The sequence below is a fragment of the Psittacula echo genome (assembly GCF_963264785.1).
Source record: "Psittacula echo genome assembly, chromosome: 1".
Taxonomy (NCBI): Eukaryota; Metazoa; Chordata; class Aves; order Psittaciformes; family Psittacidae; genus Psittacula; species Psittacula echo.
In genome coordinates, this window is record NC_137735.1 from 40,479,704 (window position 1) to 40,503,855 (window position 24,152).

The following is a 24,152-nucleotide window of genomic DNA, read 5'->3' on the forward strand; positions in this document are numbered from 1 at the left end:
CTGATCTGGGTTGGCGTTTCTTGGAAAATTTAGCCAAACACTTTTCCTCTTTCAAAAGAGCCTGAGATGCAGAGAAATACTAATCTGAGGTAAAACGGTGACCATAATGTTCTGCTTCTATTCATGACCCACAAAATATCCTCAGGAACACACATACATACCTTTGATGTAAAACTCAGTGCTGGCTTGGTATCCTTCAAAGCTTTGCTCTAGTTGCACTACTATATTTCATGATCAACAAATTTCAGATTATGCAGTTCTCATTATTCTAAAATTAAGTAAGTCCTTTGTAGGACGACTGATTACCTCCCAATTCCTGAATATTTGTGATGGAAATAAACATGATATGAAGAAGTAGCCAAAATTATCAGTGTTTGACCTTCCCTTCTAAGTTTCCTACTTCTTCCCCTCTACCACCTCTTTCCTCCTTCCTTTCTCAATTAAACTGCCATCTTCTAATCTCACCATTTGGCCTTTCACCTCTGCAAAAGCTCATGATTCCTGATCTTCTTAATCTAGGATCATTACCATCAATCACTCATTTAGGCAAATTAAGCCTTTTTTCACAGAGAGATGCCAGAGGACTACAGATCTTTCAGGCTGATAATATTGTTTTAGTTCTGATGCCAGCTGGGTTTTTTGGTTAAACTGTGTCTAGTGGTGTTTTGTACCAATTAGATCCTCTGGGTTGATCAACAGAAGTTTGCTTGGGCTGTGATTCCTTCCAGCCCAAGCATTTACTGGGAGAGGTGAAGGATTAACTAAATTAAATCAACTAATACTTTGACAAGGCATTAGGGATACTGCCAAGGTTAATGAGGGCTAAGGTTAATGAGGACCAATTTTCTCTTTCCTATGCCTTAATGTCTTTTAGATAGTACTGCACACCAGACTTGCCTCATTGCAGCTGCCCTCACAATCCTTACATTGTCCATGTACCCAAATCTAAATACCCTATTCATTTGCTTCTCTAAAACGGATCCTTGTGAATTTTTCTACATCTTCTGCTGAGTACCAGCTTCCTATCTGGCCCACTTTGCATGGCTCCTCCTCATTCATACATTCTGTGAAGCTGGACATCTACCACAGTGGTCCCACAAAAGAAACAAACTTCTCTCTGTGTATAATTAACCTGCTTGTCAGTGCAGTGGACCTAACACCTTTAGGTAACCACAGATTCTTACTGTTTTAACCCATGTCATCTTTGTTCCCCTGTTGTCTGCACTGTTTTCATAAGGGCTACTGAAGCACCTACCACACTACCAGGGTCTGCAAAAAAGACATACTAAGAGAATGGAAACCTTATAAACAGCTAAGACTTTAAAGGCATACCAGACTGCAATGTTTGAATGCAATTTTTTCAGGAACTGTTCCTAGAAAGTGGATTTTTTTTTCTCCTCTGGCACCATACTGTCCATATACTGTGCCAAATGATAGTACATTATTTTCAGAATTCCTACCTCAGGAGTAATACCACTGATATTAACAATATGCTGATAGAATAGAAAGCCACCACACAGAACAAATGCATCTCCCGAATGCTGCTGAAGCTTTGAAAAGTGGTGCATTTTTCTGTTCATCTCTAGCTGAACTTTCTTATTTTTTGCCTGTTTTTACACAGGTTTCTTGGATAGTTTTTAGAGAGTTTTTTCCCCCCACTGTTTTATATTTTCTCCAGTGCATTCAGAAGCATAAGAAGGAAGTATGAGATTACAGGAGACCTCAGGACAGATTTATCTGTTACATGTGGTTAAAAAAAAACCCTGTCAGCAACTAACTATACAGATTCACTAAAATTTGATTTTTTTTTTTTGAAGTCTTTAACAGAAAGCACTATTCCACTCAAGATTTACCAAACTGCATTACTTATTCATCTAAAATTGTCCAGTCAATGGGTACTATTTTAGAATAAGAAGTTTAGCAAAATCTCTTGGTACACTAGACATAATAGCCTGGTACTTTTTCTTGTGGTTATTTTGTTACCTTTTGGCTTATACTTGCTAATTTTTCGAAGTTCTTTCAAAACTTTCAGACAGGAAAGATCCTCAGAATGTTACATAAAAGCACTCTTGGACCCTTGTGCTTTTTCTAAGAGGATGTATGAAACAGATTTGGAAGGGGATTAAACAAACGAATTAATTAACTTTATAATACTAATACCAGCTATGAAAAAGCTATTTCTGAGCAGCTTTTTGTTTTCAAAGGTTTTGAAATTATTTCCTTAACAATCTTGATAGATTAAAAAAAAGCCCAAATAAATCAACTATTGTATTTTTTTAAGGTACATCTTGTGTTCTCTTGAAAAGCATTGTGCAGGAACATTAAAGATGCTCTTTAAACAGAAAATGGATACAGCCCTGGTGGCAGCCACATTGAAAGCCTCCCAGTACTGCCTTCCTAAATGATCCATCACCAATCTGACTGGGGAAGTTTAAAGGGTTCCACTCAGTCCCTTGCAGAAGTTAGCAGTAAAAATGCAAACGAATTCTGAGTATGATGATTGTTTTAAAAGAAAAAGTTGACAGCCACTCTTACAGAAGTGCAACCCACCACATTGATTTGGTTAAGCTATTTATATATGTTTCTTCTACCATCTTCTGTGGCATCCGTTTTCACTGAGGTCATGGAGATATTAATGCCTGGCAAATTGCCAGTAATCAAAAGCTGTTAGGTGTTTGTCAGCTTCCTTTCAAGCTTAGTCTATCTTTATCATGAGGAAGACCCAGCTCAGCAGCTACAGACCATTTGTTCATCAACTGACACCACCCAGGAAGCATGCATTATATCATTAACATAGCCATACTGTTGCAGAAACATTTGTTCTAAACTAAAACTGCCCAATGAGAAGTGAAGTCTGGTTGTGCCTCTGCAACAAAGCTGCTCTCCAACAGCTGAAATGCTTTGTTTCCTAGCTCCTAAGCCCTCTACCCCAAGGCTTCTGTTTAGTTTAGATTTTGGCATATATGTAGTGATGTTAGAGTTTTAGTTGCACTTAAGTGTTTGTTCCAGCTTTTCCAGTTGCTCTTTCCTGTAGTAATAGTCTGCTGGGCACAAAAAGATAGCCATCTACTCTCTCTTTTCCTAAATAGAAAAACATTAGGGTAGGTAATGATGAACTATTAAGATACAGAGATCTTCAGGCATGTTGATTAAAGTGCCTTCTCACCATAAAATAATTAACCGAAAAATCTGAAACAAATTATCAGTTGGGGCAGATCAGTATAGCTCAAGTATAATAATAAGCCCACATCAGTTCATGCTACCTGTGCACTAAATTCAACATATGTTCAAAACTACCTGGGTATTTAAAAGAAAAAGATCTGCAAAGAAACTTCACAGTCTTTTGAAGAGATGCATATTAAATCTAAATGCTCCTGATGAAATATGAGAGGAAGATATATCTGTCCATCCTATCAAGTTGTTCAGCTCTTTGCTGAGTAGAAAAGGTATGGTTGTAGGAAGACTTAGAGAAATTCTGAATGTTAAATTAGGCATGAAATACTCTTATCAGTTGAAAGCTTTGGAGAACACCCAAGACAGAATTTAATTGAGATTTAATTTTAAATGATCATTTATTATTAATAAAACTTCCTGCTGAAGGAGTCCTGTGCTTAGCAAGTCATAACCATTTTGTGAATCTATCATCCCAAATGTTATAGGAGCACAGCTCTGAAGAACTCTGTCCCTAGGCTACCTTCTACCCACAGTAGGAGGATTACAGCTGTCTCTGGTGAAGCTGCACACTAGCTTTTTTTTGTCTCAGTTTTTAACAAAGAGTAATTTGCTCAAGCTGAAAACAGCAAGGTAACTGTTTTCTCTAGAAGTCTAATTGTGTCCTAGCATTTTTTCGTGCACACTTCTGGTTATACTAAACATTTGAAAGATCAACCCATGAAGTGAAAACAAACTTCTCTCCTCCACCTACTTGTTTCCACTGGTCACATATGTATCTACACACATATATGTGTGTGTGTGTGTGTTTCTATGCCTCACTCACTGTGACAAGTTCTCATTCAACTTTCCTCAAGATATAGACCTTCATTTAACCTTTATACTTCCAGAGTGATCAACAGTTGGTTGATCCACAACAAACTCAAATATATTTTTATTACATTTTTGTATATTTTTTCTTATATAAAACCTGAAAACATACATATGTAGCTCATATTTCCTTCTCTCCTACCCAAACATCTGAATATCTGTTATGTGGATTGTTTTCTGACATGGGCTGCTACAGCTTACAATTAGTGTCCAGCTATGAATAAGGGGAAGGTTTATTTGGCAGCGCAACATGCTGTGCAATATTACTCAGCAACGGTTGTAAAAGACGTAGAATCTCTTTGCCCCAACAGAAGTCTAGTTCCCATTAGACGTTTCAAAATCAAACCACTGAAACACAGTCAGACACTGAATGATACAACCCTACCAACCTGTGCTGGTAAACTGCTTAGCTGGTTTAGCAGCTCTCCTTTGCCTTTCTATTTTGGGGATACAGTGTTGCTTCTGGGACTTCGACAGTTTGGGGCCAGTTACGATCAATAGTTCGAGGGCTGCATTTACATTGTAGGCAGCCATTTTCTTCTTTTTCCAAATCCTCTTTCCTCATGTTCAGACGGCAAACAAATGATGCTGCAAACGCTGTACCAGGGAAGGCTGACAGTCTGCAGTGGCTAGTCTGGTTCTGTGTGCTGATAGCCAAACAAACCTGAAGTATCCTCATAGAGTAGCCCCACTGCTTCCATTCCTGAGTGCACTGTATCTTCAAATCAAATTTAAACAATACCTAAACAAGCTCACTTATTTTAAAATCATAAAATGAGAAGTCTAACTCTATAGACACATTTCTTTCAGATTATTTGAAAGACCTCCTCACTAACTTGCAGCAAGTGCTCAGTGTATGGATACATTTCACAACTGTTCAAGTGCGTGCATCCTGAATACTGCTGGATCTCATTCCCTTCCTAAAAAGTTCCTATAACCTATAAGTTTGGGTCTCAATCTACAACTACAAGGTGCTGCCATAAAATAGCACCTAGTTATTAGTCCTAGAGCCATCCTCTGGATGCAATCACTGCTCTTTGTGCATAAACACAGCTTAAGGAGCGATAAAAAAACCAGTCACCTTACTCCCTCAAAACAGTATAGACAGCACATCAGTATTCTGGTTCGTCAGCCACCTCTCCAGCAATTAGAATTAAGCAACTTAATAACATACGATATTTTTGGAACTTGAAAGTACTGTTACAGCAAGAGGATGTGATCTATCTGCATTTATGGTGCTTTCATCTGTAAATTCATCTTTCAAGTAAAAGCCAGCCACATACCTACTTGATATAAATTTATACTTTCTCTTACCTTGAAAAATCCCAGACCTATCAATCAGTATCCACATATCAGGATTAACCGTTTTCTGCTGAGAAGAACCATAGGCCCCCAAACAAGTTTTAAAGGCCTCTCATGCCAACAGCTTGGTGGGCCTGAGGGACATCACAGGACATAATGATCGTCAGTGTGAAGAAGTCTGTCTTACCCTGAATTGTGCCTGTGCCTGAAGTACCAAAATACTGTAACATTTGACTTGTTTGCACTTCTTGTTTCCTCCATCATGAGACCCACAATGCATTCATTTGCTAACTCTGGAAAGTTCATGTTATTTCACAAAAACTCTGAAAACACCCAACTAGATCCATGCCAATTTTTCTCTCTGCTCCCATCTGTCAAGAGCACTACATCTCTGCAAGATCTTTAAAGCTGTGCTGCAGGGAGTCAACACGCTTTTTAGGTGATGGCAGTGTACCAATGTTAATTTGACTAACCTAGTTCTGCATGCAGTATGCAATTATTTCCTACTTTCCTGATTTTCACCCCCACCTCAGCCTATTTTCAATTTAATTTATAGTTTGGTAAAGATTCTATCTTTAGAAAAGATAGCTAGTCCACAAGCCTTCCACTATGCTGCAGCTGCTGCTGTTACATTTGTCACTAAGAAAAAATCTCATCTTGCGTGACAATGCGATTTGAATCACAATTGTTAAATATATCCTGCATAGAAATTTGATTGCTTTACCTTTTGTCCTGAAGGGGGGAAATGTGAGGGCAAACCCTTACAGTTTATTTCATGCTTCACTACAATGTAATCCTAGACCCTAAGATTTCTTACATTCCTATTTTGGTAATGAATGGACTGTAAAAGGGAGGTATTTAAAATTAATTGCAGCAGTTCTGAAGGTTAAACCTGCTTAACCCAACCTTTTATTAACAGAATGTCAACAGAGCATATATCTTGTCTAGAGACTGCTGGGACATCATTATTCTTCCACCAGCATGTTTAATTCTAAAACCTGGTATTTCTTCAGGTTCCTGTAGCCATCATGCACACGATATACCCATCCCAAATTATAGCATCTGTTCTGAGCTACTCACTACAGCAGGATTTGACCTGAGAAACTCGAGTTTTGTTTTACTTTATTAACTTGGAGTACTTTTAAACAGTTTTTAAACAAAGTTTTTCCCTCGACCAGCAAGGGAATTTTCAGCCTGAAGTTCTCAGCAGCATCCGGTGAGGCTCTTGGCCAAGTTCTCCAGATACTGTACATCCACAAGGACAGGCTGCTGGCTCTTGCTGTGGCATTTTCTTAATCCTCAGAACAGATTTCCTGGATCTAGGAAATTTAATTCCTGACTCCTTTGACCCAGATGCTGGCGAAAGTGTAGTCTGCAGTCTGTACGGAATTAGGGGTGTTCATTGTTTCTTTTTTTTTTTAATTTTCTTTTTTTTTTTCCCCCCCCCCCCTAGGAACTGGCCTTGCTGTTAAATTTTTCTAAAACAGTCTTATTAATATGTTCAAAAATCCACTGCTGAGTTTCAGATAAAGGATCACATCTGTTCATGAAAATCTTCTTCTCGGCTGGGTTGCAATCTATGCAGCTGCTGCTTACCGGATGGAACAAAGTTTTGTCCTACAAGAATGAAAAAAAAAAATAGAATTAAGTAGCAAATGCCAAGTCACTGGAAGTGTTCTCATTTTACAGAACATGGATTAACACAGCCCTATCTGAAATGATTCTGTGGTCTCTGTACGCTAACCTTGTGTAATAACCACAGCTATTATTAGGAAGCTGTAGAGAATGGAGTGGTTTTTGTCCCTTGGGTTATTATCCTTCATGAAATGGAAGATTCAAGAAGGAACGAGGAGACATCTTCTTGTTAACTAACAACCACATAATATAATGAAGAAACAGGATGTCTTTTAATAATCTTTGCATATCACGTGCTTGCCTGGAGCCTATTTAAATGTCTGAACCTGAGAAATGGTGGGTTGGTTTTGGGTTTTTCTTTTTGTTTGGATTTGTTTCTGACAGTTTCTCTGGGTAGGAGGATCTGTAGCAATCTGTCTGGAAAATCGATGCTCTTCAACTTGACAAAGATCTTAAAAATTAATTATTAACTGAAGTGGTAAGATGGACAGATGGACACAAGACTGATGGTCTCAGTTCTTACCCCCTGAAATGCAGACTGCCCATGGCCTTGATAAGACCTGCTGCTGAAATACGCTCGCTTCTAATAAGAAGGAAATCCTAACACTGTTTTAGCTCCCTGGGGAGATTTTTGGAAAATAAGCATGGATTAAGTTGCTTTAAAAAGGATATTTATATTATTATCTTTATTAATTTTGCTTCATAAACTGTAGCAAATTGTAAGTAACCTGGTAATTTTGGTAAAGCATAAATTACCCAGACAAGCAACTGGTATATGTGGGTTGGGTAGTTTCAATGTACTTAGCTCATGTAGGCAAGTGTTTGAGAGTGACAGATGTGGGAGTGATTAGACGGTTTGAAAGTTTCCAGGGACTATACCTTTACTGTATCTGTTGAAATAAATTTGAGATTACTTTCCGTAAACCACATCAAGGCTTTTCCCCTCTGTGCCAAACATGCCCTGCCAGTATTTTAATACTAATCCAGGATGTGCCTGCTTGCCCAGCTTGTGAGCGAGGAAGGGAAAAAAAAACCACTGTCAAATTGCAATTGATTAAAAACTCACCCAAGTGCTCTGAGTGCTGAGCAACAATCATAATCATACAGAAACTTGTCTTTACCTGAAAATACCCTACATTCAACAAAGAAGTCTGAAGACAAAAATAAATGACGCAAGAAACCGATAAGAAATAGTACCTATTTAAAAACACTTTGGAAAAATAAAGGTTTATTGTTTTTTTTCATTTGTTTGTTTAATTTAGGAAAGCTGAAATTGATTGATTTTGCAGGTTGCAAAACACTGGTAATGCACAATGTCTTTCTTTGGTATTAGCATGCAATTAAGAGGAGGTCAAAAGCATTTTGTGCTATGTCTGAGGGTGCTGGTGTTATATCTGCCTTTTGCAAACCCTGGTTTTCACCTCCACGATCTGCCCTTCCCCCCAGACAGTGGGTAAACACACACACAAGACTGTAATTCAGAGGGATGACATCAAAGCTGACAGGACTAAACCAAATTGGTGGAGTCCTTTCCATCATGCTCCATTTTGTCCCACGAGGGGAGCAGATAGGATACTACAGCTTGCAAGAAGGGGCTACCTGTGCCATGTACAAATGGCAGTCATGTCCCTACTAGGAGGCAGGCCTGCAAGGTCTCACAAGAATCCTATGGGGTGGTGAGGCACCTATTTTCATCTTGCCAGCTCCTCCTGTCCTGGCACTGTCCAAAATCAGAACACGCTGTCTGCACCATGGCCACCAGGCCTGCTGTGTGGCCTTGGAGGAAGGTGGCATCTGCTTTTCCTTGCCTTATAGCTGGGCATGAAGGTCAGCCAAGCTATTAGGAAGCCAAAGTTGGAACAGTAGAAGCTTTAATAGGATAGTTGGTATAGGAAGAAAGGAAGCAGCTTCAGTACAGAAGAAGCATGCTATGAAAAACACTCCAGCCTTCTGAAGAGACCTAGGGGTCTTCTCACAGAGATATCTAGGGGATGCATTTTTTGAGTGAAGCATTGTTGGCGCTTTCTTTCAGGGAGTCTGGTTATTAGGAGAGAAGAGTGTCTTTTAAGAGCATGGACACAGTTACCACTCTGCAAAAACTTCTGTCAAAGTTCTATTAATTTATTATTTCAAGTTTATGCTGACCTAAGGTCAAAGCCTGCTGCTCTCACAGATTTCAATGGGAACAGGCTCAGGACTTTAAGGAGTAACAGTTGCATGCATGCCAGAAAGGACTTTCTGAGAGAAATATATAAATTCTTCTTTACACTAATATAAAAAACCCACAAGAGCTCTTGTGGAGACACTTCTAAAATCTGAAAACAGCAAAGTGATTTTTTTTCCCTTCTGCATGAAGGCGGGCCTGAAGATTATTTGCAGGAGGAGAAACTTCTCCGTAAGATAATGGGCCTTGACAGTTCAGGGAATTGGTAATGAGGCTTTCATTTCTTCTAGGTCACTGCTATAACGATGGCCAAGGTCAATAGCAACTGGAAGTCATTATCAGCTGGTGGCTGCAGTAGTTTATCTGAAATTAGTTGGTAGCCCCAGCACAGTTTCAGTAGGACACATGTCCACATGATAAAAGCCACTATCACAATGACATGTCTTTGGTTGTCTGAGGAAATAATCTATGCACCTACTGCGTGAACAGTGAACTTACAGTTTGTCCCTGAAGCTGTCAGGAGAGTATGAGCAAACCATGCTGTTCTTTTTGGGCATAGCTTTTGATGTTGTCAGTCTAGCGTCTATCATAATCACTGGGCTCAGAGTAGAATTACCGTATAATGAAATTGATTTCGCACAATTGTTTCTTTTTAAAGACATACTAAATCAGCCCTCGCTTGGATACTTGCACTCTGCAAATAGCACTAATGGGACTAAGGCACATAAATTGAATCATACTTTATCACAACCAACGTATTACCTGTCAACCCAGAATGGTGCTACATTGAAAGCCAGAGCCATATTTCTTCACTGGGAGGAATGGGAATTTGTAAGCACTGTTGAACTTTGGCTCTGACATGCTTAGGAACCTCAAATAGAGTCAAAGAAACAGCTTTAGCTTGGGAAGCCACTGTTCTCCCACACCTCTCATAATTTCAGGTTCTTTACATTTCTCTAATTTCTCACATTGCTCCTGTCATTCATCGGAGCACCATTATGGTGTCATTATTTTTTTTTTTTTTTTTTTTTTTTTTTCCAGTATTAAACTCACTTTCTTGTATTTCCAACCCTCAGTAGTGTTTACGGTCCTACTTTGATTTATTTTACTCCATTGCTTCTTACAGGGATTTCTTAAAGGTATACTTGTCTGTAGACCAATATTTTGGATTGCTCCTCAAAGAATTGATTACTTAATATCACAGGCTTACTAAACTTTCAAATAGTGTCTCAGATGTATTTCAAGCAGTATGGGAGTAAGAGTGGTTTTCTGACACATCTATTAGTGGTGGTTTTTGTTTCATTCATCTGTAAGGAATGCGGTTTGCACACTCTGAGACTGCACTGCAATAAAAAACAAAGTGCAGGTAATGAGAATAAGCTGGATGCTTTTTTTTCAGAAGAGTACTCCTTACCCAAAGTAAAATATTAATGTATTCTACTTGCCACTAAAATATTTAATCTGGTTTTCTTTGTCAGTATCCAAATACAGGTTGTTAGGGTTTCTATGCTGTAAGAATATGGAATCTTAAAACAATGCCTGGCTTCAAATAGTATTTGCAGCACTTTGTAATCACTTCACAGCCCTAACTTCTTCTTACCAAAGGCTCAAGGATGCAGATGATTATGAGAAGAGACTCATTCTTAAAAGAATAGAAACCTCTTATCTTCTGGTTTTGTAGAAACAGTATGACATCATAAGGTAAGAAACACTTCATATTAAGCAGCTTATGAGATAGTGGGACAAACAAGGTAATTTTTCCTAAAAGCTATTTGTAAAATTTCCTGGGTAGCCAAACTAAAACTAAGCCTAAAGAAAACCATGTATACATAATTCTATTATTCCAATGCCATTTCTTTATTTGAAGGTTTATGTAAACCAATCAGCCTGCTGTCAGGTTGGTATTACAGTTAAGACTGTGTCAGTACTTCCACCATAACAAACTTTTGTGGTGTTTCTTGTTGAGATAGAAATGCTTGCCTTTCATTGAGCATTTTTATATCAGTCTTGTCAGCCTTCTGGAAATTAAAAATGAAGCTGTGCAGAGAATTTAATAGAACTCACAGCGTATTTTTTTTCAAAAGTCATTCTTATTTTAGTTATTTGCTGTATTATGACCTCATCATATATGATGGGCCTTAGAGAGGGCAGCTTCAGACCTGAATTTTGTCTTGCGAGCTGGCTACATTAAGCACCAATGAAGTGCTAAAGGTATGAAAGCTTCTTCGTTGCAGCTTGGGCAGGCAAAAAGATAAATCAGAAGGGTTTTGAAGCAAGAAGTTATTATTATGTCATTATAAAGCCAGATATGCGTCAATACAGCCACAATGATTTATATCCTTTAAATATCTGGCCCATACATTCTAATTTTATTAGAGGTAACACTTCAGTTTCAAAGGGATTATGCCTCTGGAAAATCTTGTGGTGGAGCTCCAATTGCAATATAAATAGAGTAAAAAGGCACAGGATAATAAGTAGGCACTTAGAAAAAGGGTCAGGGAAAACTTATTTTTAATGATTCCGAATTAGTTTTCTATTATATAAAATTTCAAACTAGAAAGCAGTATTGAGGTTTATCTGACAAAGACCAACTCCTGGCACTTTAGCTTCAGCTTAAACAAGGTGGTGGACAAGGAGCAGTGGTCAAAGAAAAGTGAAAGATGTGTGAGAGGAATCTTCAGCGCTTCAGAGAAATGTATGTCTTTATCCTGCAACTTGCTGATTAATCTTGTAAAAAACCCTAACAACAACTTGGTAACATTACCAAGACTTTTTGCCCTAAATGAGGCTCTGACAGTTTCTAGCTTGACCTTTTCTTTCCAGTGATTTATAAAAATAGGCTGAAACTCAGCAGATCAAAGCAGTGTCTAAGCTGCTTATCTTTAGTTTATAGACTCCGGCTTTCTCTGGGCTTACAGCAGTGCTTTTAATGTTGGGTGTATCTTTTTTTTTTAAAGGGAGATTTTTAAAATCTTTAAAATATAGATCTTAATGATCTTCAAAATCTTTTAAGATCTTTAAAATGTAGCAAGATAGTAATACTTAACTCATGAGCAGCATTTCTTGCTGCTGTTACATTCAATGAAAATATTTCCAGCAGCGCCTCTGTTAAAATGTCACAAGCATCTTGAAACGCCAGAATGGTAAAACACCTTTCAGGGAACAGATCCAACACAGATACCCTCTGAGCTGGATCAGATTAATTTTCATTTAAATTTGACCTAAACAGCAGAATGATTAAAAGAAATATACCTGAGAGAGATTACCACAAAATTAAATTGGAATAAGATGGGGTGGATTTTAAAACAAAACTTCTCTGATGGGAAAATACAAGTCTGTGCTAAACTGAATATAGGCTCAAGACAATCTGAACCTCTGACCTTCCTATAGCTCCAGTGCTGGTTCCCCTTCATCCCGTGACAGTCATACAGTGTGACAGGGCTACTGTGTGAAATGGCGTCGAAGCAGAACTTCCTGGTGTGAAGGGGCTCTCCAGGGCGGATGTCTTCTCTCCAACCAAAAGTGAAGAGCTAGAAAAACAATCAGGCAATATAATGATATATTACTAGCAAAAAATGTTTAAAACCAACACAAAGCTTGATCCTTCCTGTGTACAATTCAGTGATGCCAACTGCCTTAACTGAAGTGCATCAGTGCCGGTGTGGAATGTACCCCAGGGAGGCACAATCCCTATGGCAAGGGATTAAAAAATCTCTGGTGACACAGTACAGTGCAGAGGAGAGGGAATACGCTGTATTAAAGCCTTTAGTTACCCCAGTTAAAGCAGCACTGGTGTATAGTAGAACTACAGCTACTTAGGTCTCAGAAAGTCTCTCCTAGTGGTGCTCCTCTAGCTCTTATTTGGGTCTGAAGATGCTACCTAGACAGATCTTCCCATCACAGCATCTTTCCCATGTTTAATGAACAGTTTCCTTCTGTTTATATGAGAAACTGTTAGCATACCCTCTCTCAACTGTCTTCCCTAAACAACACATGTTAAATGAATTTCATCTTCCTACTGTGAGACTTGCGAGCTACAGGCAGCTTGTTAAAGACCTTTCTCTCACTGCCTGAGAGGAATCATGGAGGGTCACAGTTAACAGAGGCATCTTTCTCAATTAGATACCAGCTGTCTGAAATAATGCTTTGACACTGCAGTCTTTCAATCATCAGATGAAGGTGACAGGTCTGACAGCACCAGATTTAAAGATGCAGAGTGCATTTTCCTCTCCCATGGACCAATCTTTGCAGAAAATGGGTTGCAGGTTGTAAATTACTACCTAGAAGCTCTGCTGAGAGCTGTGAGGTTTTATTCTCTCCCTTTCCCTCCTCCTTTTTTTTTTTCTTTTTGATGTCAGTGCTATTCTTCATCTTTCTGCATGACTTTTGATTTTCTGTAGTATAAACTGAAACATAACATTGAGAAAGTGAAGCTCTTTTTAAATGAGCAAACTTTGCTAGTGGAAACTGTTTAGCTGTGATGGTTCATGCGGAACTGCACACAGGCTCATTAGCCGGAGAGGCAGCTCCCAGTACTGTGCTCAGACTGCCTCCAGCACTGCATCTACCCCATCGCAGGATCTTTTCAGCCCTTACCTAGCACCCTGCTCCCCGCAATGTGTACATTCCCTGGTAGAACCAGTATCTACAAATGACACTCAGTGTAGAGTGGGTCTGATCCTGAATACTTCTGCTGGGATTCCCAAGTTTTAAACCTTCCATTGTGATAGCTATCTTCTTTCTGTGTTCCTTATAAAAGATACAGCTTTGAAATAAGCTGCATCCTTCAGTGCTGTACCGTCCTCCAAATACCACATTTGAGAAGCATTACTGTTCCGCTTGGCCTGCAAGCACAAAATACAAGCATATATCTGAATATTTGCCTTTTTCATTGTGCACATTTTTGTAAGCCCTTGTTCCCTCTGTTAACTGCTGTTGCCCGCTATTTACTTCAGCATTACAGGTTTTCTAGACAGCATTTTCTTAATCTACCCCTGTGTCCTGCTTATTTCTTCTTTCTCCAAGAGTGCATTTTACATTTATCTGCAGCAAAATGCAGTGGACAGCTTTAACTTCATTGTCAAAGCAATCTCTGCTTTTCAAAAGGTTAAGTCTTTTTCTACTTTTCTTCATGTTTTCTGGAACCAGCATCATGGATGCCCTACAAAGATAACATCATTTCACAAGCAAAGACAGAAGATTTGGTACGGAAAAAAACCTACACTGCTGTTTCTTTAGGAAAAGAGAAACCTGGGATAATTTTCCCTTAAGGAAAAAACAAAAGCCATTTCTTTCTCTTACTTTGTACCTTTCTACAGCCAAGTAATAAACCTGGACTTCAAAGTGATTAATAACAAATACCTAGAGGAATGCTGTGGAACAGTGGTTTCGCAATACTCTCGCTCGCATCAGTACTACAAGACAGGGATCCTCTTGCAGGACATTCCTCATCTTTCCCAGTGGGTGGCTCTCCAAATTTCTCATTCTGTGTGTGACTGGTGAGCTGAGGGGCCAATTCCTGCTGCTCTCTGGACCTTGGCCCGGGGACTATCATCTCACTGAATGCATTGCTACACCTGAAAGGCTCAAGCTAGACCCTTAAATCAGATCATACTGATACAGGCTATCTCTTTCCAGTCCTGTGTGGTTTCTGAAGACTGCCAGGGCTGTGTCCTGTTTGGAAGTCAAGATGTGGTAACAGACAGGGGTTTTTGATCCCTTTCACTGAAAACCAGGATCAGTGCAATAGTAGATCTCAATGTTTAGATTAGCACAGATTCTTTGCCTCCTTTCTAGCCTCCTGTTTTGTAAACCAGTTTCATTTTAAGTCAAGAAGTACATCTTCTCCCTAGTGATACTATTATAAAATAAACCTGTTAGGGACAGGAACTAAATTTTAGGGCTAAGAGAAGAGAAAAAAGTTTGATCAGAAAAAGGTTATACTTCTCCATACATCTAATTAATGCTAAGATCTTGTAATACAAACAAAATTTGAAGGCCTGCAGTCCTTCCAATCTCATCATTCTAAGCTGTTCTCCATTTCACAGCCAATTTTCTTTAGTTAACACTAAACCTGGTGAATATAGAAATTCTCTCTCCACTGCCTAATGTGCCACAATGCTACATGTTATTAGCTGAAGTCCTGAGTTACACAATGCTCTGCTTTGCCACCACCTGTCACTTTGGATTTTGTTGCTTGACCTAAGCTGTTAGGAGCCACCTGTGTTGGATTTTATGAGAAGTGGATGAACCTTTTTGTACCCCTTCATTCATTCCTGTCTGCTTTTTGATTTGCAACAAGGCTGCACCTACATTTCCAGACACATTATTAACAAACAGCAGGCTGGTGATAACCTGCAACCTGTCAGGCTGCTGTTCACTCCTGCATGCTGCACCCAAGAAACCTTCTGTCCCAGCGGATGCTCGTTCTCTTCTTCTGCCTTCTCCCATACCAGGGAGCCCATAAAACAGCCCCACTCTCTGCATTTGCAACCAAGCAACCACTCAGCCCTCATGCTTTAGCTTTTCTGCAGCCTAGCCTTGTAACACAGTATCTGGGGAAAAAAGAGCTTTCCAGCGTCATTTATAATTGCCACAGGGCCTGAAGAATGATTGCCTGATACAGCCACTGGCTTGGGGCCCGATATAGGATAAAGGCCCTTTTGATAATGTTAATGCTTTCCAGCCTGACAACATTGCTCAGTTACCCGCTGCCTGGCTGGGGTCTGTCAGCTGGCATTGTGCTTTGACTACGGGTTAGACTTGAGTGGACAACATGTGCCCTGCACAAAGAGGAAATGCATGTTACAGAACTGCACCCTGACCTGAACTATACCTCCAGGCAGAGAAGAAATATCTCAGCAGGCTGCACAGCTGCTGTGCTGGAGATGATGCCTTCCCCTTTGTGTTTTAATTTTGGGGAAGTTTAGAGAAAGTGCAGTGATCTCTGTAAATTTGTACCACAAGTTACAAGAGCAGGTCAATGTCAATCCAAGCTATTTGAAATATCATAATAAAATGCTTGATATTTTCATTAATGCTGATAGTTTCTACTGGCATATGTATAAATCATGTAGGCAACAAACTCAAAATATACAAGCAATAAAGAGTTGCTCTCTGAGGGCTGGTCAGGTGTTCGGCACTTGTTCCCAAACACTCTTTAACAAAGTTCATCTTCATAGCTATTTCACTGTTGCAAGTGAAAGACCACATCTCCTCAGGAGAGACTATTTATTAGACTGTGGTCCCACGCACACTACAGGTAATATTCAGCCTTTGGGACTGAATATGAGTCAAGGAATTTCATCAAAATATACCAATCTGAACCACACTTCTATCAACTGTCACCAACCTAGGGCCAGATTTTAACACACAACCCCACAACAAATGAGTTGAAACAAAAGAAAACAGGCTTGCTTTGAGGGTTAAATAGCTAAATAGGTGTTAGATAATTAAGCTGCCTTTGAGTGTGTTTGCATTTGCTTGCCTGGAGCTGCAATAGACTCAGGAGGAGCATCCAGCAGTGCCCACCACCCAGTCCCTCATCTACAGCAGCTCTGAGAAATCACCAAACTGATCAGCAAACGGACCTTTCCCAACACAGCCACACTGCTTAGGTGGGAGAAGTGGTGTTCCCTGGCAGTATTTTCCATGCTGTCCCACAGTAAGAAGGTACATGCTGTTCCCCCACCAACCCGGCAGAAATAATTCATGCTGTCCCTGGAACGCAGTTCAAGCATGGATGTGCTTGAGGCTAGTTCTGGTTCTATGATCTGAAGACCTGGTCGATTGAACTCCTCTCACTTAACCCTATCTATTTTAATGAAGTCGCTTTTTGTCATTAGTATAGTATGAGACCTTTACATGGAGTCTGATCCCAAACGTCACAACGCACTGGATTACACTTGAAACATGGATTTCTCCCTAACATCCTTGTCCCTTTGCACTCCTTTCCCGTTCTCACAAGCATTTGCTGTTTCAAAGGATACTTCAAGTCTCCCTTTGCTCTGCTTTCCTTCCTAAATTTTTCTTTTCTCACCTTTTCATCCAGTTTTCTTCCCTTCTTTCCCTCATGTCTGTCAGGACATGACTCTCTCCCTTCTGAGAAAGGTCTGGAGCTCTTCAGGTTTGTAGATTTTTAAGCCAGAAAGCACTGTGATGAACAAGTCTGGACCATACAACTTCTTTCAATTAATTGCTTGAATTACTGGCTGTCTTTCATAAACAAACAGGATTATATTTATCTAGTCTTGGCATCCTATTACTGTGCTAGATCTTTGGTAGCTATGTAAAGAAGTCTTCTTTCAGTAACTTTCTTTTTCCCATGTTGGCACTTCCCTAAGCTGCAATCATCCTTCAGCTTCTCCATTTCATGCACTTGCACCTCTCCCACTGCATTTCTGAGTATCCTCAGAGAAGGATTTCTTGACCTCAGCACTTCAAACACCCCTTAGAAGTCCCCCCTCCTGAGCTTTTTAAGATTTTACAAAGTGCCATGTGTGACTGCCAGGTCAATTTTTCTCCTAAGCACTGGGAATTTTTTCTAATCTGGGACCTTCTCCTGTGAAAGGTATGCTCACTAAAATTGCTAATAAATGGTTAGGTTGTACTTTTCATGTGGATTCTCTTTGCTCAGGTTGGCCAAACCCATAGCCTTTGGGTCATGACCCCTTTCCTATGGCACTCACAATGAGTACAAATCAGAGCTCTTTTCCTCCACTCTCCTGAGAGCTAATATATTTTTACCTAGATAAAAGCTTTTTTTTTTTTTTTTTGAAACTTTATCATTCCCTGTCTTTCTGAAATGCTTTCTTTCTAGCTTTTACCCATTTATCTTGCTTTGTTCTCATATTCATTTAAAATATAACCACTTACAGAACTTACTGAGATGAAAGCATAAAAGCAGTCTACCACTAGAGCTTTACAAGTCCAGGTACTATATTTAAAATACTTTCAGGTAACAACCCAAATCAAAATGTTTTCATGACACAGTGAGGGAGAATGGGGCACCAAAAAGCAATTTGGGCATTTTGGAAATTAAGACTAATACACAGACCAGGTGGAGGCTGGAGTTTCTGAGGTTATGATAAAGAGTGGTTTGTAAAAGCCATTAAGATCAACAATAATTCACAGATTATTTCCACACCCTGCATTCTTTTTCCTTAGGATAAGGAAAAGCCCTCAAAGAAATGCTTAGAAACTGGAGAAGCAACAGTTTTACACTGCTTTTCTTTCTGCTGTTAAAATACCTGTTCATGTGACCATGTTCGTTCTGAGCCATCCTTCACACAGTTGTCCAGTCTCAGCTCAGTCCCTGTGGCTCCATGTTTACTGTCCACACAGAGATTGGCTGCCACGTTTCGTATCTGCAAATACAAGCAGCAACATTCCACATCACACCAGGTTGCGGAATAGGGCTTCCAACATTAAGTCTACCTCTGAAGGATTTCAGACTCACCATTACAAAAAAACTGGTGGGAATTGTTTTTTTGCAGAGTAGAGAGCCATGTCCTTCATTGAACTATTTTTTTGGGGAGCAGGTTTAGAAGCAGCAAAGTTTCTGTTTGACAAATGAAAGGTAGGTCTGTATGAAATATTTTCATGCAAAGAAACTAAGAGAAAAAAGTCTGAGAAGTTGAAAGCTTGGTCTGACTGCTCCTACCAGAGCAAGAGAGACCAAATGTATTAACAGGAAATTATTCCTGTTATGAGCTCCTCACAGGCTTTGGAGCTGCATTTCTTAAGGAACCAGGCACACCCAATTCCAATCCATGTTCTCTGACACAGTAACACTGTTGTAGATAAGGTCACACACTAGTGCCCTAAGTCCATAAAATCAAAAAAGTATACAGCAAATCTGTGCTGAAAGTATGCTTACCCATGGAGGTTCCTTGTGCTGTCCGCATGCCTTCTGCAAACACTCTGCAGTGTAACTTGTTCTTAAAAGGAAAATCTCGTTTTTGAGATAGAAGCAACTGTGTCATAATTAATCTGTGACCATCAGTCGTAACAGTTATGTATCATTGCTGCCACGTGTATTTTTTGAAAGACTGGGTTGAAAAGGGGTAGGTTGCCCACTGCCGCCAGAAGTGAGATCCTAATTTATTTTGCAAATACCTGCACATTTCTCCTTAAGTACCTTAGCTGGGCTATTTAAAATTCCTTCAGACACCTTCAGAACTAACAGGATTTCTTAAAATACTTAGCCTGTCAATGAGATACACCGAAACTGAGTAATCAAAGTGCACATACACGCACTGAAACATACACAGATACTTTATGTATAATGTATGGAAAGCAGGTGCATATTTTGATACCCTAGCCACTACTTTGATCCTTAATTAAAAAAAAAAAGAAGAGCTAAATGCTGAATGGAGATTGACTTGACGTGTATTTTTCCATGGAAAATACTTTAGAAGTTACTGTTGTTGCTATATTATTTTAGACAAATGTAAACATTGCAACTGCATACTTCATACACATCCAAAAGATGGAAAACTTCTCAAAACACAAAACATTGCAAGGAGGGGCAATTCTCTTGCTTGCACGACACATGAGAGAGCTACTCTGCTCATTTTCTGATTCTGGAGGACTGGAATCGAGTCTGTTCACCATGATCTAAGAAACAGTTTGACAGATGGGAAAGTAACACGAAGTGGAAAAGATGTAAAAAAGTCACTTTCAGGAAAGTTTTTAGGAGCTGCATTTGTTTAGCTTAGAAAAGAGCAGACAGGGCAAATAACGGGGGAGCATTTGTTTGAGTGACTGGCTCCAAGAACCTCTCAGCCTTCACCAGATCTCAGAGTAGTATTCTTCTAAAACTCAGACAAGTCAAGCTCTAGGGTAATTTTGCTTGTTTTTAATAGAGTAAAAATTGCTATAGGTGAGGTAAGCCACTAGCATTTCATACACACCACCAGATGCAGAAACAGCACTGAGCAGCTCCATAGTACAAAGAATCACGTTAACTGAAAAAAGAAGGATGAAAAATAATTAGTTCTCAACAACCCTGCCTTCATTTTCATATCATCCAGCAAGAGAGACTGGAAAGATTAATCAGGGGAACAGATTTAAATTTTATATTCTTAAAGTTTTATGTGAAATACCTACTTCAAGTATAATTTTTTTGAGCGTGTTCGATCATTTCTCAGTGCACTTAAATTTGCATAAATAAAGATTTCTGGCTTAATACAAAATTAAATGATACATAAGTTCTGTTCTTAGAACATGAGAGCTAATTAAAATGGAGCTGCTAACAATTGCCATTAATAGTTGGGGTATATTTATGTGATTCAGAACTATAAAATGACAGTGAATATACTCCACATCCAATGAATGCTTATTGGATTAAAGGGCTTTCCTAATTTTGTCTTGATTAGCATAACTCCATCCCATTCTCAGTCATTTGGGCTATGCAGCAAATGTGTCCAACACATTTCTGGAAAAGGTCTGAGCTGACGCTACATTTAGTTCCTTCGCTGCTGGAATTTGTCTTCCCTGTTCTTTATTTCCTCTCATCTTCTCTCTGCTCCTGGAAGGTTTCCTTGCATTAGTTCTTCCTCTGGTCTGTTGCAGCTTACATGTTAGCTCATCCTTTTTTTTGTTTTATCCTTCCTTTCCACTGCAGGGGGGTCATGGTTTGTTTTTCATTTTCTTTTTGCAATACAGGCATTTCAGTCAAGTCTGTGCTTTTGTTCTCTGGCATTTTCTGTGTGGCCTTGGCAGTTGCTAGAAATTGAACTGAGCCATGATGCTGCTGCGAGAGCCATAGGGAATATTCTGCCGAGCACCAGTACCACACAGCCTGCAAATCCCCTAAGATGCTTTTATGGACAAAAGAAGGAAAGCAGAAGCAGAGTAAGGATAGAGTTTCTTTCTCATTTATACATCAATATGCATTTGAACTGCCTTGTCTTCAGTCACACAACACAATGGATTTTAAATTTCTGAGGTGATGAGTTACAACTAGAAAAGAAATAGCCAGTGATCGTAATACACTCGTATTTCCAACACTTGCATTTGGGAAATTGCAGGGACTGGGTATGAACAGGAGGCAGATTTTATCGCCCATGCAGGAAGGGCATTGAGTTGCTACATAGAAAGCTTATTTGCTCAACCTTATGCTATCATTTGTACACACAGATAGCTATAGGGGAAAAGCAGGCTCTCAAGGAGTCTGTGTGGACTAACAAGGATGGTTAGCGGTGATCTTAAAGGCTGTTTCAGAGTTAAAGACATTCTGAGAAAAGCATGGGACACTACATGTGAGTCATTAGGCATATTTAGTTCTTGAAATGCCGTCCTAACACGTGTTGGGAGAGATACTAAGACTATGGGTCCTGTGGTCCTTATGGAGAGTGGATAAGGTTTGAGAACACAGAGAATACAAACTCTAAGGGGTCTGTTTTCTCCCTGTTTTACACTGGAGGTGTCTGAGCAAGGATGTACATACAGGCTTCTTAGTGCTCCACTGATGCTTGTGAAACAAAGATGAGTCACCTGGGTGGGATTTCTGCTGGTGTAGTATCTGACTCCTGTGCTGTAAATGAGGTAGAAAGCCATAAGGGGAAGATAGTGGGTAAGCCTAGATACAGTAATCTTGGGTTTTACAAAAAAAGCAGTGAACTTACATTAAAACTACAGCTTGCATGCTCTAAGTTAGCCAGCCCATGTTAAAAAGACTTTTCTCCAGAGTAGGCCAGACCTTGAGAGTAGTTTAGCTTGCTGGTGCTGTGATGGGGAAGGAGCTAGGCTGCATGCTCATCACAGCACAAAACTGTCTGTGCCAAAAGCAAAAAGTGGGAAACCATAGAAATCTAAACCCAAATTTATGTTTAATATGGTCATCTGTTAGAATGATGAACATGGAGATGGTGTTGGGACTATCCTTAGGGTGCTCCAGTACAGCAACAAGAGAGACACCCTGGTGCTATCAGTTTATATAATGCTTTCCATACATCTGACTTAATGGCTCAAATAAGAAAGTGGCTGTAGCTCTTCAAAGACATTAGCAATGTCCACTTATATTGCTTTTTTCATTTGAGCAGCACTTACAGCCAGTTTTAGCTTACATTCTCAGATAAGCCTAGGGCCATGAGTGTCTACAGATCAAATATGGAAAAATGAGCCACCTTTCCTGTCAACTGATACATAGTAATTTTAAAAGTATTTATCCTTTGTGTGAGCCATAAAAAGGAAAAGTCAAAGTTAAAAGAAGCCAGGTGCTACCAAAGACCTCACTGAAGAAACAGGGGACTCTGTTATTCAGCACGACATTGATCCCCATGAAAGAATTTGAACAGCCCAGCTGTGTGCAGCACTTGCTTTGCACAGGATGGGGAATACCTGACTATATCACTTTTGTACAAAAGACGTGTGACACTTGGTGGGCTCAGATTGACTCATTAAGAGTACGAGTACGACACTTTAAAAAAAGGAAGTTATCAAAAGAGAAGTTAGTGTGTTCTTAAGCTTTAATCCTTTTTCAAATGTGCTGCTTGACTTAACTTCATGGGTGATGTTTTCATGCCAGTGCTGTAAAACACTTCTGTAAAATCCACAAGTTTGGGACTGAGAAAGGAGTATTTTCAGGTCCTACAGCTCAGCAATAATGCAGCGACTGAAAACTTGCTGTGTATTAAGTCATTGAATAACAAATTCATGTAACAGCAAATGAAACCAAGTCTAAATATTTCCCTTTTGACTGAATAAAACATTTTTTTTATAGCAGTCTATAATAAATTACAACGGCTGACATTATATGATTGATTTACTGTAAAATGTGTTTTCAAAGATATTGTTGGAAGCTGTGATATCCGCACAGTATATTCATGCTGGATCACAGCTTGCAGATTCATGAGTACTTCCTAAGAAAACATTGGGTGTCCAAATCTCACCTAATGAACCTATTGTTTTAACTTCCTTCAACAGGATTTCAAATACACATTACAAATAAATTATTCTGTTTTAGAAAGAGAATGGGATGGGTATTATTGTTTTTCAACATGTAGCATGCTTCCCAACATATTCAGAAGGGTAAGAACAAAACCTAATTGAAAACTTTCTTTTTTTCCATGGTGGGAGAGGAAAGAGTACAGTTATCTCACCCAGACACAGAACTGACAGTCTCACTAATCTTATTCTGCCTGGATTTGCTGTTACATTGCTTTACTACACGTATTTGAGATGTTACAAGGCAGAACAGGGTATTAAGGGAACATACACACTGCCAGCCACAAAGGACAAAAGGCAGAAACATGCAGAAGAGATAAGGCCATGACAAGCATAGTGAAGAAGAATGCATTTTGTTTTTCAAATTTCCTTCTTTTCCATCATGAACAGACTTGGTCAAGAAATGTAGAGGGTCACATTTTAAATAAATGCATTTGCAAAAAAAGAGTTGTACAGAGGCTGTTTATGACATGTCTGCTTTCCCACCACATGCTTTTACTAGCTAGGTATCAAAATACCAGAGCCAAAAATCGTCTGAGTAGCTCATTGTTTATTCTTTCTCAGACTGGCATAGACAAGCAGACATAAAGTCTTTCCAAGTGGAAGCAGAGAGGGTACTAAATGCTAGTCAGTCTTGGCACAGACTTCTGGTGTGTATAATCAGCAAGGTTTCTGGAACTGCTTGATTCTTACAAAGTAGTAACACACAGTCTGTTTTCCTCTTTCAGCTTCTAATTATGACAGCCATTGACCTTCAAGTTTTTTCAAGTATCTTGCAAGTGCCAACAAATTAATTAAAACTTCACAGGAATATAACAGTCTTAGGAAAAAATAGAGTAGTAAGGCTGAAACTTCTCATTGTTTAAGAGAAAGTACATTTTAGAGGAGAAAAGAAAGCCTTTGGTCTGCACTTCCTTCCTAAAAGATCAGTAAGTACTTTTAAGGTACAGATTTGATTCTACTGCTAAGATTTCTTACTTTCTTTGTCAAAGTCTTGCTTCTATGCAAAGAGTGTATTAATATTGCTGTAAAAAAGAATGAATACCTGAATCACAATCTA

General features: G+C 39.3%; 1 protein-coding gene across 1 annotated transcript in view; it reads right to left on the reverse strand.

Moving 5' to 3' along the window:
- Window positions 1-6,626: 6,626 nt before the first annotated feature.
- GALNTL6 (polypeptide N-acetylgalactosaminyltransferase like 6) overlaps window positions 6,627-24,152 on the reverse strand; it is a gene marked incomplete at its 5' end in the record, with an annotated part of 488,304 nt that continues 470,778 nt past the window's right edge. Inside the window, 3 exons of the mRNA XM_080614349.1 lie at window positions 6,627-6,960; window positions 12,523-12,672; window positions 18,391-18,507. Of these exons, the coding sequence (XP_080470475.1) occupies window positions 6,793-6,960; window positions 12,523-12,672; window positions 18,391-18,507 (435 nt within the window). The 3' untranslated portion in view covers window positions 6,627-6,792. The remainder of the gene's footprint in view (window positions 6,961-12,522; window positions 12,673-18,390; window positions 18,508-24,152) is intronic.